Genomic DNA, 17096 nt, shown 5'->3' on the forward strand with positions numbered 1-17096 from the left:
TGATAGTCCTCAACCTTTGTGACCATGAAAACTGGAGGAGGATGAGAAGATCAAGCATAATTTTCAGAGATTAGAATATGGTGATACTTCTGACAAACCTGAAGAAGGGCTCATGCCCGAAACGTCGATTCTCCTGCTCCTTGGATGCTGCCTGACCTGCTGCGCTTTTCCAGCAACACATTTTCAACTCAAACCTCAAATGGTCCCCATTTGAAGTCCCACATTTCTACCATACATATTTTAAAGCATAGAGTCATAAAATCATAGAGAAGTACAGCACGGAAACAGACCCTTTGGTACAACCTGTCCATGCCAACCAGATATCCTAACGTAATTTAGTCCCATTTGCCAGCACCCGGCCTATATCCCTCTAAACTCTTCCTATTCATATACCCATCCAGATGCCTTTTAAATGCTGTAATTGTATCAGCCTCCACCACTTCCTCTGGCAGCTCATTCCTCCGTGTGAAAAGTTTCCTCTTAGGTCCCTTTTATATCTTTCCCCTTTCACCCTAAGCCTATGCTCTCTAGTTCTGGACTCCCCACCCCAGGGAAAGGACTTTGTCTATTTATCCTATCCATGCGTCTCACGATTTTATAAACCCCTATAAGGCCTCCCCTCAGCCTCTGATGCTCCAGGGAATACAGTCCCGGCCTGTTCAGCCTCCCCCTGTTGCTCAAATCCTCCACCTCTGGCAACATCCTTGTAAATCTTTTCTGAACCCTTTCAAGTTTCGATAGCCCAGAATTGCGCGCAATATTCCAACAGTGGCCTAACCAATGTCCTGTACAGCCGCAACATGACCTCCCAACTCCCAAACAAAAATAGAGACTGAGGAGATGGACAATGCAAAACAGAGCAAAAGGGTGCTATGGTGACGTAGCAGATTCAGATAAACCAATGTCTTTTATAAACGTGCACATGGAAATTTATAAGTGGGGGTGGTGGTGAGAGATATGTCAGTGTGGAAAAGACGGAGGGGCATGCGATTTTGAACATTATGCGGGTGGCAGCTGGTACACTCCACGGTCATTTTCCAACCAAAACACAACGAAAGTGCTCCACGGTTAGACTTTGGACTGAATTTAAGGTGCAGCCAGTACCGGGTGCAACCGCTGATTGCGGAGGTTTGGAGAAACTTTGCGGTCACTTTCTTCAAAAGTTTTGCATTCAAGCTTTAAGGGGAAGCGAGGAGGAAAAGGCATCGTTTTGGTTTGGCTGGGTGGGCTGTAGGTTTAACCATTCAGCTCGAACTGAACTTTCTGTCCACTCAGGAGCATCCTGTGTTTGTGCCAATTCCTCAGCAGCGCCTGACGTCAGATGTCTTTCCCCTCCACAACATTTTGGATTGGGACAACAGCGAACTAAAGGTTCGTTAACTCATTCATGCAGTTGTTTGTGTATGTGTGTGTGTGCGTGCAAAGGTAGAGGACAAAGCCAGTGGGTTCCGCCAGCGAGCAGAAAGCAACTCCTGTTTCAGTTGCAACGTGTGAATTTCAGCCGTGGTCTCACTCCTGGTGAAAGTGACCAGCAGAGAGGGAGAGAGAGAGGAAAGCACAGGCAACCAAGGGAAAAAAAAATATTCCAACAATAGTCCGTGTGGCATTGCAGATCGGGACAGGTACTTAAGATTCCGGAAGAACTGGAAATTCAGGTTGCAGCTCAGTTTATTTTTGTGTGTGTTTGCTGCTGTTGTTGTTGTTGTTAATGTGCGATCTTCAATAGTTTGTTCCTACTCCCTGTTCTTTTTAATCCTCTTGTTTTCTTCATATCCCGACCGAAATAGCTCCGGAAAACCCAGAGAGGATTGTAAACCTTTCCGTGTCAGGATGTTTGAAAAAAGGATTGTTCTCGTCCTGGTGGATGTCCTGTGTGTGATTGTGGGTAAGTGTCTCTCTCTGTGTGTGTATAGTTCATAACAATTTACTGAGAGGTTTGCTGGTGACTTTTGAATTTTTATCTGCGGAAAATATCACTTTCTTTTCCCGCCCCAGAGACTCGTTGTAATTTATTTGAATATGCAACGGCGTGACTTTAATTTTGAGGATTTGCTAAGTTTTTTTTGGGGGGGGGGCTCTGCGTAAGGGTGCATGCAGAGAGTGAGTTGGGAGGAAGGATAAACATCAGGTAACTAACTAAAACTGATGGAAACCGTGTTTCTACATTCCAATCTTTCCCTTGAAACACAAGGGGAGTGCGGTATAGGCGGATCCACGTCTTAGTTAAAGGCACACTCACAGACTTCTCCAATGCTGTAGAATATATATTTGTAAAAATTCATTGGTGCCGGAAGATTTTTATTTGTTTGAGGGTTGCAATGGGTGGAGAGGTTATCCGTCCACATATCCGAGCTGGATTTTATACCTTTCTAAACTGTCACAGTTTAATGATTTGGAGGTGACGGTGTTTGACTGTGTGGACAGAATTAAAAATCACACAACACCAGGTTATAGTCCAACAGGTTTATTTGGAAGCACTTGCTTTCGGAGCACCACCCCTTCATCAGGTGGTTATGTTACACTCCACAACACCTGGTGTTGTGTGATTTTTAACTTTGTGACAATTTAAAGCACTGTAAGTGGGTGTATTTGTTGGGTGGGGGGTGTTGGATGACTCTGACTGTTAGGACACTGCCTTTAAGTTGTTTTAATGTTGCTGACACATTGAATTAAATTTCCCAATAATGACTTTAATGTTGCTGACACATTGAATTAAATTTCCCAATGGTGACTTTAAGTACCTCTGTGGCTGCCAAGTGCTTTGGGATGGTTTGAAGTGGCCTTTTTTTTAATTGCCCTTCTTGGTTGGCAAGTCTTGGTCCAGGTTAGTGTTGTGACCCCTGCCCCTCAAGCAGGTGAAGTCAAGAAACCCCCTTCACTACCACCCCAACCCCCCCCCCCACTCGATAACAGTAATGGACATCACACCTCACCCCAAAGCAACGCTCAAAGCACCCTCCTCCCTCACAATTTTCACTCTGGGGGCTCCCACGAAGTGGAGTTGCATTGGGAAATGTTTTGGAGGGTGCCATGATTTTTTAAAATTCATGGAACTGGAGGGTTGCTGGCTGAGCCAGTATTCATTGACCTTGAGAGGTGCTGGTGAGTTTGCTCCTTGAACTGTTGTAGTCCATTTACTGTCTGTAAACCCACAATGCCATTAGAGAGAGTGTTCTAACATTTTGACCCAGTGACACTGAAGGAACGACGATATTCTTCCAAGTCAGGGTGGAGAGTGGCTTGGAAGGGAACTTGCAGGTGATAGTGTTTCATGTATTTGCTGCCCTTGTCCTTCTAAATGAAAGTGGTTGTGAGTTTGTAAGGTGCTGTCTAAGGAGACTCTTACAGGCTGTTGCTTGACTAGTCTGAGACAGCTCTCCCAGTTCTGGCACCAGCTCCAGATGCCAGTAAGGAGGACTTTGTAGAGTTCACAACAGGGTTGTGTTTCCTGCTGTCATTCTACTGCCTCAGTTGATGCCTGGTGATCAGTCTGCTTTCAATCCAATTTTTCTTTCCAGCAAATGTTACAACTGAATGGCTTTCCAGACCATTTGAGAGTAGTTAATTGTCAGCAGTATGACTGTGGGTCTGGAGTCAAACAGAAGCCACAGTAAGGAAGAAGGGTTCCTTTCGTTAAAGAGAAGGAAACCACCATTTATTTGTAACAAATGCTAGAAAGGCAAAAAAAAATGGAATTGGATGAATTGTCTGGCAGCAACCAAGGTACCAGAACTGACAATGGCAAATTTAGCTCTGTTGACCCTGTAAAGTCGTCCTTGAGGTCTAGTGACAAAACTTGTGTCTGCACTGGAGTGTCATGTCATAAAGTCTAATACAAAGAAAAGAAAATATTGTCAGTGTATTTAGCAGGTCTGCCAGCATCTATGGTGGGTTTTCTGAAAGCTCCTAAATGATTAAAGTTGGCCTTAAAAGAAGCAAAGGAATTTCAGCCCAGCGAGAGACATGGCCAGTTTATGTTGCCTGTGCTCATTGTTCTTCTCAAGATAATGGTGAGCTGGGCTCTCCAGTTACTGCATACCACACAGTGTAGGTACTCCCATAACATTGTTATGTAGGGAGCTGGAGGGCTTGATCTGGAAACAAGTAAAGAATGGAAAAGTTTGAATAATCTGTGATTTTGGGTCATGCCCCTGCTGTCCTTGCCCTTCCAAGTGGTGGAAGACATTAGTTAGGGAGACGTATTGATACATGGTTGTAATACATCTATATGTAATGTATGTTGCTGCCATAGTGACAAATTAGCTGCCAGTGAAGTGGTTTGTATTGCTGTGGATGGTTCTGAACTTGGAGTGCCATTTATAGCTGCACAACTCAGGCGAAATTTTCCACCATTATTCCTGACTTGGGCCTTTTTAATTTAGTCTATTTTCCTTTTTTGTGGCATTTTGGATTTTTGCCTGAAGCTGGAGCAGATCAGCCAATAATAATACTTAATAGTAGCCACAACTATTTAAATGTGTTTTCAATAATATTTAAGTAGTAATATTAGGACCAGGATTTCAAACCCATCTGCAATGCTAAACCAATGACATTAATCTAAGGTTAGCAGAATGTATAGTAATTTCTGCCCTTTTTGAATATAATTTTTAATAAAAGTCTAGTTCTGTGCTCAGACACAAGCAGGTTTGAGTCTTATTGTCTTGAAGTGACCAAGTTAAACTTGGGTTCAGCTATTACAGTGCGATTGTTGATGAGTATAGAATTGCAGATGTAAATGGCCCACAGATTGGGAGGTTTTCCTGCTGGGAGTGGAGAAGTTTGAGTTTGTGCAGAATGGGGTTGAGATTTGAGGTTAATGACATACTTTTGGTGAAGTTATGTCTTTTAGTTGGTTGTACTGCTGGATCTCAGGAAGAGCTGCTTGCCACACAGTTTGCTGGAAGTAGAAACCTCTATCAAGGCCAATCCTGATGTGTCTTGCACAAAGTGATTTGAAGGAAAGTCATCAGGAAAGTGTTTTTATTCTCAAGTAGTCCCACCTCTCAACACTTATTCTTTTAAGAGTTTGTCTGTACACATAGTCAAGTTCAATTAGCTATTACTGGGGCCAAAGATTAAAATGCACACAATCAGCTTAACTCAAATAGTGTAGGATTGGGAACATTTAATTTTTGGTGTGGTAGAAGTTTCATGTGTTAGTCTAGTGTGTTTATTATTCACTTAAGGGCCTCCATTAGCACAAAGTAGCAAGGCCAACTCTAGTTCAACTCTATTTTATCCATTGCTATAATTAAATTTATAATTGTCTTATGGTGCAGTGGTAGTGTCATTTCCTCTGGGCCAAAAGTTTGAATTCAAGACCCATCTGCCATAAGCGTTTGACATAACATGTCCAAACAGATTAATAACTATATTTAGACTTGTATTGATATCAAACTGAAACTACTAAGTTGTATTTTGAGCCACTGAAGTCTGCAGTTTAACTAATGACTTATTAGCACAGTTTAACATAATGAAACACCTCAGTGGGTTTGACAGGAAAATTATGAAACAAAGTATGATGCAATGTGACATATGCAGATACCAGTTCAGATGACCAAAAGCTATGTGAAAGAGGTAGGTTTTAAGAAGTATCTTAAAGGAGCAAAGCAAGGAGAGTGGTGGGGAGGGGAATTCAAGAGGCTGAGCCAAAGGCTTCTCAATGCATAGGCACCAATGTGGAGTATTACAATTACAAGAGGTCCAACTTAGAGAAGGAAAGGGATGTAAGGTTATCAGGGTTGGGGATTGGTGTGTGGTTTGTCCAGTATATGGAATAAATCAGATCATCCAGGATCTTATTGAATGGCAGTTCAGGCTTGAGGGGCCAAAGTGCCTACTTAACCTAATTCACGTGTGCGATTGCACAGATAAGGGGATTGGGGAAGAATAGAGATGGGAAGAGACAAGACCAAAGATAGATTTGCAAATGAGGATGGAAAATTTTTAAAATTGTTCAATCACTCAAACTTCAGGGTTTCAGGTTAATGATCGTAAATTTGTTTGTAGCAAGAGGAAATTTGGGTGGTCAGGTTTATGGTGCTAATTCAAGTTCACAGCATTCTGATCTTTTTCATGAAACCACATTGAGAATCAGTTCAGCAACTGCTCATTAAGGCAGCTTGTATGTTGTGTGTTAGAGAAGTCAGCTACTTTAAATGTCTATATTTAATTAATATTTTTAGTAGTTTGACATTTTTTATCTGCTGTTTCAAAACTTTAATGGCTTCAGAATGTAAAACTGCAGCTCAGACCATGACTTTATAAGTGAAAAATATTTGACAAGTTGCGATGATACTGAAACCATTTTTAGAGGAATGCAAGACTCTGAAAAAGTTTGAAATGTAAATGATTTAAAATAAACAGCAAGTTAGTCACCATTTGATGACATATTTCAATGGCTGGCATTAACCCATCAGTACAGTGTTTACAACATGTTTATACCTTAGCTTGAACTGCAGTTCTCCAGGGCTTGTATAAAGCACAACTCATCTAGTTTCAGGTATGAACAGTCTGCCAATGCCAGTGATTAAACATTGTATATATTTTAGGGAGCACAGTAGAAACAAGTATTTGCTGAACTTTTAAGTTGACACCCAAGTAAATAAACTTCAGAAGTACCGTGAGGTTTTAAAATCCTGCCTCCACTATCATTTGCAGCCACTTCTCTTCAATCTCAAAAAGGGGTTTGATTTCTGAATTAGACTGAAAGTTTAAAATCTCTTCAGAGTTGACACTGCTTCACCCCATAAATGCTAAGCATGTAGAGTAGAAACATGCTACAGTGTTATGTCTCACTGCAGAGTTGCATTATATCTTTTAATGGGCATGCTTGTTTCATCATATGACCCAATGGTATAAAAATCTGTCTCCGTCTTACTGACCTCCGTTCGCTTGCAGCATGCCATGCTGAGGGAACTTGCTACAGTGCAGGGCTTGAACCCAAATATGCAAGTGCCTATGGTATAATGAACTTGCATAGATACAAGGAAGTGTAATATAGGTTTGTCACATTCTGCAGTACTAAATTACTCTCATCTCCTTGATATGAAAGCTTACGCCAATACAACAGTATGATTGTGGCAGATCACGAGTACATCAGTAACCACAATGTGTAGGGTTTCGCATCGCATAGTGGTCATGTCTCAAGTTCACATGCTGGAAGATAAAGTACTAACTTTTTGCTGCAGCCTTTCCCTTTTAAAAGATTTTTAGCATTTGGTTTTGTGTGCTCAGCATTTTTTTTCGAGTTCCCTTGCATGCATTCTTTCATTTTATCAAGTCTAAGGGTTGATGCCAGTTATTCTTGACTTGTAAAAAGTACTTGTATGAGCATGCCTCTGATCATGAGGTACTATCATATTGTCACTCATAGGCAAATTCATTGTAGTATTACGTGTCCACATATTGAGAACAAAATGCAATTAACATTAATTTCAATTACTTTTTGAAGTGTTTGCTTTCTTTTTGAGCAAAAATCACTAACTGACTCACTCTTGCTGGTTGTTTTAGACCAATGTAATTTAACACAAAGCACGTGCACAATGACGCCAGATGTTAGACATCCTAGCAGCTGTAGTAAGCAACATTAAAATGACAACAATACACCTTTTTAATGTAACTCATCCTTCTTCAACAATAATAGTGCTGGTATGTACTGTACTGTATTATGGAGCAAACACCACAGCATCAAACTTGTATTTCTGTTTTTCTTTTGATGTGGTGAGTGGCGTATGTATTTGTTCCTTATATTGCAGAGTAACTACACTTCAAATGTACTACTATGTCTGTGAAGCACCTTGGGATGTCCAGTTGTTATGAAAAGTGTAATACCTATGCAAGTCTTTTTTTCTTCTTTCTTCCTGGCGATGATGCAGTTCATGAGAGTGTGGTGCTGGAAAAGCACAGCAGGTCAGCAGCATCCAAGAAGCAGATAATAGACGTTTTGGGCATAAGCACCTCATTAGGAATGAAGCTTCTGGGCCAGGGGGCTGAGAGATAAATGGGAGGTGGGGTGGGGCTTGGGGGGAGGAAGGTAGTTGAGAATGCAATAGACAAATCTGCTCCACACTCCTCTCCGACCTATCACCTTCTCCCCCACATTCATATACCTATTGCATTTGATTAGATTCCCCACACTCCTTCGGCCCAACAAGTCCACACCGACCCTCCGAAGAGTAACCCATCCAGACCCATTCCCTCTGATTAATGTACCTAACATTATGGGCAATTTAGCACGGCCAATTCACCTGACCTGCACATCTTTGGATTGTCGGAGGAAACCGGAGCACCCAAAGGAAACCCACGCAGACACAGGGAGAATGTGAAAACTCCACACCAGACCGTCACCCAACGCTGGAATGGAACCTGGGTCCCTGGTGCTGTGAGGCAGCAGTGCTAACCACTGAGCCACGGGGCTGCCCCACCATGCATTCTCACCTATCTTCCCTATTCCCAGCCCCACGACCCCCCTTCCATTTATCTTTCAGCCCCACAACCCAGAAGCCTCATTCCTGATGTAGAGCTTATGCCCGAAATGTCGATTCTCCTGCTCCTCGGATGCTGTCTGGCTTGCAGTGCCTTCCCAGCACCACAGTCCCGACTCTGATCTCCAGCATCTGCAGCCCTCACTTTGTCCCTATTATGCAGTTCATGTTTGTTTTGTGCAAAGTTGATTTCCTTCCTCTTTCCTTGCTGACGGTAAGGTTTTCTTTGTGGGTGCCCTGTATTGTTCAGATTGGTAGAATTGCTGCCCTGAGTGGCACAAAGCCTTGTGCACATTTTTAATCAGCGTAGTAACTTGTGTTATATTTGGTCACATCATCCTGGTTAGAGAAGAATAAATCAACCCTTTGTCCTTGCATCTCATCCATCTTCAGTGTGCTGACAGTAAGACTGAGCCCATATGGAGAACAGCCAATTAGATGAGGTACAAAAAGTTGGCTAGTGCCCATGGAACTGTTCTCCTGGATGAGTGCACACATCAACAAGAAATTTAATTTCTGGTTGGCAGTTCACCTTCCCTGACATTCTGTTTCAGTATTAGAGAGCAGTTGACTAATTATAAGCACTTCTTTTCTCTCTCTCTCTCTCGCTTGCTGTCTCACTTTTAAACAACAGTTTTCTGTTGTCACAGAAAGAAGTTTTGCCAACATACAGAAGAGTTGGGTCTGCTCGCCCCACTGTATTTAACAATGGTTAGTGTTTGTTCGTCGGAGTAGAATGGAGACAGCTTTACTTGGATACTTTCATACACAGATCAAAAACGGCACTGTGTTTGAGATTGCATTGAGATGTTAAGAAAATTCCCTTTTGCCATCGAGGTCCTAGATTTTTAGATTCCTACTTTCTTTAGCCTCTGGAACATCATGAAACTGTTTGTGCCTGCATGTATGCTTGAATTCTGCCAAAGTGAGAGATGTCAACGCTGAAGAAAGAAAGAAAGAAAGAAACATTTCTCTTGTTGTCAGGGTCCACACAGCTTGGTGCCCCACAGAACATTATGTGTAAATGATCTTGAGTTTCATTTGTAATGCTTGCTTTGAACGAGGTTAGAGATTTTAAAGCTGTGAATTTCTGTCCGTTAGGAAATTGTTTCTGATCCACCCTTTATAAAAACTTAATGGCTGGAATTCACTGTGATGGAGCAGCATTTAAATCCTGGAATGCTATTCTGTACACTCCTCCAAATGTTTCTGAAGCTCAACCAGTTAAAAACTTTAAAAATAAGAATAGCAGATTCTTGATAGGCCAGGGCATTCAAAGTAGGTAGATAGACTTGAGATGCAGACTGACCATGTACTAATTTGACCGTGGTACAGACTTGAGGCTAAAATGGCAATACTTTGTGATCATCTTGTCAAGTAGTAACTTTACTGCTGACTAGAGTTTCAAGTAATGTTCGTGTGCATTAATATGAATTGTTCACTCATGTCCTGGGTGGAGTTGGGAACTGAGAGAAGAAAATATAATCACTTTCATCAGTAGCTTCTAATATTCCATTGACAGATGCTAATAAATTCCATTATGAATTAGATGACAAAATTCCATTATGAATTAGACGACAAACGCAAGGTGTTTTGATAGTTAGCCTCAGCTGTGGCTGCTGTCAGCAAAACCTAGAGTGCAGCTTTTCTAATTGTCTGGGTAAATGGTAGTGAGGTATGGGGATCCTCATGGAGAAGTAGGTGAAAGTGAATACTCCAGATGCTGGAGATTAGAGTCAAGATTAGAGTGTTGCTGGAAAAGCACAGCAGGTCAGACAATATCTGAGGAGCAGGAAAAAATCAACGTTTCAGGCGAAAACACTTCATCAGGAATCCTAATGAAGGGCTTTTGTCCACAACATCGGTTTTCTTTTCATTTTCCTGCTCCTCGGATGCTGCCTAACCTGCTGTGCTTTTCCAGCACCACACTAATACTTTTAGAGAACCCTTGGGCTGCATACAAATAACTGAATGCACTTTATGGTCGTACATGAATTCCACTGTCTCCAAAAGCAATCATCCTAAAGTGGACTAATGATTTATGTTCAGTGGGTAGAATAAGATTTGACATGAAGTTGTGTGGTTTAATATGGGCTTGCTTAACTTAGAAACCAACAAGCACAGTTGATTTTTCTTTTTGAAATATTGTACTCTATTTTGATGTCGTGGAGGGAATATGGCAGTTATTTTAATGGCAGTCATGTTAAAGCTCCTCTCAATTGCTGACTTCCAGATTGAACCAGCCATTAATCTTGGTGTGGCGTGGTTGCATGACCAATCAAACTGGGCAGCAGTAACCCAAGGCTATGGTCCCCAAGCACGCAGTAACTGTTCCGTGGGGGACATGGTGAATGAATGGAAAGATGGTGGTAATGTAACTAGGCCAACAATCCAGAAGGCCTGGTGACCCACCACTGGAGCAGTTGGAATTTTCAACTCTGTTAATAAATGTAGGAAAGTTTGGAATTTGGCCCTCCTCTAAATAATGGTGCCACAAAACTTTTAAAATTGCTGTTTGTTGTTCTTTAGAGAAGGAAATCTGCCACCTTTACTCAGTCTGGCCTACTTGTGACTTCAGATTATCCTGGCTATTCTCAAAGACAGAATGAGGATTGACAACAAATGTTGGCCTTGCCAGCAATGGCCACATCCCATCAAAGTGTTTTAAGCGTGTCACAGTTGGTGAAGAAAACCTGGGGGAGGCAGGGGTGGTGGTGGCAGTTGTGCGGGAGCGAGGGAAGTATGGGAACCAAGTTGGGCCAGTGTAGGCCCAAAGTTTCCTTCAGAAATTTATGTATGTGCATTAGCTTGCAAGGAAACTTCAAAGTGTACTTTGGCTTGTGTACAGCCCTGGCTGCTGTTGCTGTTTGTTTAGTTGGCTGACATGGAAGAACTTGTCCTTCTGCAGCTTCACCCTCAGGTTAGAGTTACAAACTAGGTTGACATCAGAGCCAGGTGTATCCATTTGAAGAGGACCTGGCCCATTTGGATTAGGTGTCCCTGCCACTTGCAATTTGAAATTGCAGTAAACCAGCTCAATGCAGAAACTAAGAGTAATAAATCCCTTTTTCCATTTTAATTGCCCTTAACGTTTGACAGAAAACAGGCAAGAGGAGTTAAAATCAAGCCCGTATTACTACCTGTCCACAATTTTGCGTTCCTAAACGTTTCTATAGTTGGCCTATATTTGCTTTGTGACCAAAAAAAAATTTTGTGCATTAATACTTTAATGGGTCTCATGGAAACCTGGTATAAAATGTCTTTCTCATTACACTATTTGCATAACTTTGAAAGATGTCACTATGTGTCAATGACCTTACTGTGCGTATTTGGAATAAAGTAACTAGCATTTGTTCTGTTGTTACTGTGAACCTATCTCTTGTTAAGGCGAACAGTTGTTCACTGCACTGAGTCAATTCTTCACACTGAATTCCCTCTCTTTTGATCGTTCTGCTGTTTCACGATGTGGTTTTTTCTGCTGGTATAATCTAATTACACTATATATACATCTGAGAGTTGTCTGAGCTTGTGGAGGGTGCTTGTGCTGTAGCAACTTGACCTATGATTCAAACAGGAACAGACCATTGCCATTTTAACTGGAAAGGAATTGCTGAAACTCTGACTGTGAAATTCTTAATGAAGTCACGAATGTATTTGTGACTGAGCGACCTGATTTTAAAGTCACTGCGCAAAGTACTTTTTTATGAGCAGTGGATCCTAGGATAGAGAATCACATTGGTATGTTGCTGTGACTTTGCCTCTTGACTCAGGTGATAAAGAAGCTTCGGTGATTGAATTATTGAGATCAGTTCAATACCAGTTGCCATAAGCAGCAACCTTTAAGAAGGAACTTGATTTTCTAGAGTGATTTACTTGCTTTCTGTAAATCAGTTTCTCTCAGACAGGGAATTATTTCTAAAAGCACTTTGAAAACTCTGGAAACACGGTAACCTTTCAGTGCTCGGGAAAGTCAGAACATCAGTTTTTCTCTTGTGGTTTGAGGGTGAAGTATTGATCATGACACAGGGAGAAATCCATTTCTGTTCTTACAGCAAAAGAGATCTTCCATGATCACCTGATAAGCCGTTGGAGTCATTGTTTAACATCCAAATATGATACTACCTAGTCGTAATGTCATGAAGTAACAGTGTAGGTATCCCAGGAGTTATGATATTCTGACCTTGATAAAGAGGGCTACAGATCTGGCACATTTTTATTTCTTGAAAGAGTCCAAATAATGATCTGTACATTCTGTGTGGATCGTTTTGCAAAGAGAAACTGATGTCCATGACCCCCTTTTTCCTTTCTATGTGTACGTAAATTAATACATGACTCGGTCTGTAAGTTGCAACAATGTGTTTACCCAATTTGTATGGAACTCCAAATATACAGGCGCTTTTCACCAAATTATAGGGTTAATGAGGGATAGAGTTCCAGCAACAGATTCTGAGACCCAACAAAAACATCAGCCATTTGAATCATTCCATTTTCAATAGTGGCAACAGCATGCATTTATCTGGATACCCTGCAACCAGCAATGTTATAATAATCAGTCAATGTTAGTGAAAAAAGAACAGGTCTGGCAGCATCTACGGAAAGAAATTTGAGTTAATGTTTCACATCCAGTGAACCTTCCTTTTGTGATGTTGGTTGAAGGATAATGATTGGCCAGGGCAACAAGGAAAATGCCCATGCTCCTCTTTGAAATTGTGCTTTGTGAGCCTCTCTGTTGGTCTAAAGAAAGAAAATAGGACATTTATGGCTTAACATAAAAATATAGAAAACAAGAGATTATTTGGCCCTATAGTACCTGCACTACTATTCAATACGACCATGGCTGATCATCTAATTCAGGGCCCTGTTCAAGTTTTCTTCTCATATCCTCCTGATCCCTTTGGTTCTAAGAACTTTAACTAACTCCTTCTTAGCAGCATTCAGTGTTTTGACCTCAACCACTTTCTGTCACAGAGAATTCCACAGGCTCCCTGGGTGAAGAAATTTCTCTTCATCTCCGTTCTAAATGACCTCCCTGTATCTTTACACTGTGACCCTTGGTTCTGGGCTCCCCAGTCATGAGAAACATCTTGCTATGTTAATGCTGTGTAGTCCTATTAGAATTTTATAAGTTTCCATGAGCTCTCTTCCTCCATTCCCCCACCATCTGGTTTCACATCTCATTTGAAAAGCAATATGTCCTGCAAAGCAACATCCTCAGTCCTGAAACTGAAGTGTTAGCCTGGATTGTATCTTTAATCATGGGAGTGCAATATGTGTTAATGATCTTCTGATCCCAGAAGTGAAAGTATTCCCCACTGAGCCACTGCTGATGACATTGCAGTGACTTTGTGGGATCTTTGAAATTTTCTCTTTTGGCAGACTTCAATAAATCTGGCAATTATGTTCTTTTGAATTAAATTCTGGTTGTTTGAACAGGCAGTGATCTCGCGTTTGTCCAGGGCTGGCAACAATACCAAAACTATCAATTGTGACTGTACAATCTTTCCCTGCTCTGCCTACTTAATACCTCTTTAATGAATTAGATATGGTCGGTCAGTTTTCTGTGGCTTAGACCAATTCTGGCAAGGATTCTTGTTCCAATTATCTTGCCAGGATAGGCAAATTATGTTGCTTTTTTCTTAAAACAAAACCAAAATATATCTAAAGTGACTTCTGAAACTGTTCTAAAAAAGGAGACTGGTAGCCAAGTGTTGTATCTTCACAGTGAGGAGCTCAAAGACTGACTTGTATTTTGGAAAGAGTTAATCTTTTAGTGGTAATTCCTGTTACAAGAACATACTAAAGTAATGGGCACACATTGGTTGGCAATAGAAAAAGAGGAAGCATTTATTTACACAGACAGTTAAGATCTGAAATGTGCAGCCAAAATGGGTGATGGAAGCATATCCAATAATGATGTTCAAAAGGAGATTGGATAAATATTTTTGAGGGGAAGCACATGTACCATGTTATAGGGAGTGGAAGGAATCGGAAAGCTCTACCTGAGAGCTGGAATGAACGCATTGGGCTGAATGTGCTCTTCACTGTTAAGTTTCTCTGATAAGGTTTTCGGAGTTGGGAAGGGGATCTGACTTTTTTTCTTAATTTATTTCAACTTTTCTTTAGTTTGTTTTGTTTTCAAATGTTGATCATTCTGAATTTTGCAACTGACTGGAAAGCATGAGGGGAAATTGGTCAGCAACAAAGATCTGATTCAAGTGGGGCACTATTGTCTTGCGGTTGGAATGAGCTCAGTTCCACGTGTGCTGCATATTACAATCTGGATTACACTGCTACACCAATCTACAGTAAAAACAGTGCAGGACTATCTGTAACCCTTTAACAAAAGGTTTCTACCTGAATCAATAAATGGTTCTGTTTGTGTTTATATTGTTCTGGTGGGGAGGAGCATTGTTTACATATTCTGTGAACTTTTACTGGAATTCTCTACTTGTTCTGGTTGACTCCATTTGAGTCATTGTAAAACTTTTTGAAAACCTTGCAGAAGCGTTTGAATATTAAGTGCAAGACTCCCACTGTTTGACCTCGCAGTTGCCAGGGATGCAGATTAATGTGAAGCTCTGATGCGAATCTCTTGCTTTCAACTGGAGATCAAAACTGCATCAGACAAGAAATGTAATCTTCAATCCTACACTAACTGACGCACATTGGGCTTTGTTGATGTTGGCCCATACAAATACAAATTCTGTGCAGCTTTTAACAGTTCTATGAGCAGCTGAGGTAAAGGAAGGATCATTTTCACCTCTTCGCTGACATGCTCAACTGCTTAATGTTGAAGGAAATTGCTATCGGTGTTGGTTGATAAATTATCATTTTCGAATTGGTCACATCAGTGGTCATATCAGCACATCTTCCAGTCTATATATATATATATATAATCTATATATTTGCTGCTTCTCTTGCACGTTATTTGAGGGCTTGTATCTACAACTTTTTTTTTAATCATGTTCATGTTCTGTCTGCAAGGAGAAAGTGAGGACTGCAGATGCTGGAGATCCGAGCTGAAAATGTGTTGCTGGAAAAGCGCAGCAGGTCAGGCAGCATCCAAGGAACAGGAGAATCGACGTTTCGGGCATAAGCACTTCTTCAGGATTCCTGTCGATTCTCCTGTTCCTTGGATGCTGCCTGACCTGCTGCGCTTTTCCAGCAACACATTTTCAGCCATGTTCTGTCTGCATCTGAGTTTGGGAGTTTTCCATTTGAAATGGGAGCTTCCAATATGTATACTTTTGATTGCTGGGTTTCCCTGTGGCAGTGAAGTGGCACTAGAGTACACTATGCAGAATGGTTTCATTCTTTATTTTTAAAACAAAAACTCCCAACTCAGCTTTTTCTCTGGGGGAGCAGTATAAAATAATGTTTGAAAATTCAACTTTTTTCTCATTACTGCAAAATTCTAACATTTTTGGGATGCAAGTTAGAAGAGCATGTTTATTATGATGTTCGTCTCTCAATGTCAGGTATTGAGTTGCAGTCTAAGGTAAAGATTGATCTGATCTCCCACTGACTTTGACTTTGTTTACAGAATTGTTCTGCTGCTGTGCTTCAAGAAGGAATGTCAATGTACCAATTGCTGCAGACATCCTTTTCAAAAAAATCAATTCTTGCATTTTGACTAGCAACTTCCATGATCTGTAGACTGTCAAATCATTAGAGCCAATGAAATATTTTTGAATGTACTAACTGCTGTAGGAAATGAGCAACAAGTTGCACTCAACAAGCTCCCATAGTAAATGATAATGGCCAGGTAATTTGTTTTCAGTGGTGTCGATTGAAGGATAAGTCTTTTTGGCCTGCAGGGTGAATTTCAAGTCAACATTGCTTCTACAAACAAACAACAAAGTTTGCACTTATGAAGCATCTTTCAAAATGCAAGAACTCAAAAGATTCTCAGCAGCCAGTTGCTTCTGAAGTGCATTCACTGTTGTAACACATCAGCTCTGATCTAATTGAATGGTGAGACTGGCTGGAGGGGCTAAATGACTGACCCCTGATTTCAATCTTCCTATAACAAATTGAAGCTACCAATTTGCATGTAGCAAGCTCCTATAGACTAATGTAATAATGAACATGTAACTTGTGTGATTTTGAAGGATAAATATTGACTAAGATTCAGATTTTTTTTTATTGTCATGTACCCAAGTACAGAGTATAGTGAAAAGTGTATAATGGCACCACACATGGGAACACCTTAAATACAAAGGTCCCTCCATTCCAACCCCAACCTCACTATCAAACCGGCAGACAAGGGAAGCACGGTGGTAGTTTGGCGCACCGATCTTTACACCGCTGAGGCTAAACGCCAGCTCCCGGACACCTCCTCCTACTGCCCTCTTGACCATGACCCCACCTCCCACTACCAAACCATCATCTCCCAGACCATCCATAACCTCATCACCTCAGGAGATCTCCCATCCACCGCCTCCAACCTCAAAGTCCCACAACCCCGCACCGCCCATTTCTACCTCCTGCCCAAAATCCACAAACCCGACTGTCCCGGCCGACCCATTATCTCAGCCTGCTCCTACCCCACCGAACTCATCTCTGCATACCTCTACACGGTCCTGTCCCCCTTAGTCCAAGAACTCCCCA

The 17096-nt window shown here is 41.3% G+C and overlaps 1 protein-coding gene across 3 annotated transcripts in view; it reads left to right on the top strand.

Annotated features, from left to right (window-relative positions):
* Window positions 1-1012: 1012 nt before the first annotated feature.
* LOC122565378 (phospholipid phosphatase 2-like) overlaps window positions 1013-17096 on the top strand; it is a 79357-nt gene continuing 63273 nt past the window's right edge. Inside the window, exons 1-2 of one of the 3 annotated variants that reach the window (XM_043721292.1) lie at window positions 1013-1371; window positions 1788-1885. In XM_043721292.1, the coding sequence (XP_043577227.1) occupies window positions 1831-1885 (55 nt within the window). In that variant the 5' untranslated portion in view covers window positions 1013-1371; window positions 1788-1830. The other 2 variants (XM_043721293.1, XM_043721294.1) reach the window with 2 other exon arrangements.

The sequence above is a fragment of the Chiloscyllium plagiosum genome, chromosome 31, assembly GCF_004010195.1.
Source record: "Chiloscyllium plagiosum isolate BGI_BamShark_2017 chromosome 31, ASM401019v2, whole genome shotgun sequence".
Taxonomy (NCBI): Eukaryota; Metazoa; Chordata; class Chondrichthyes; order Orectolobiformes; family Hemiscylliidae; genus Chiloscyllium; species Chiloscyllium plagiosum.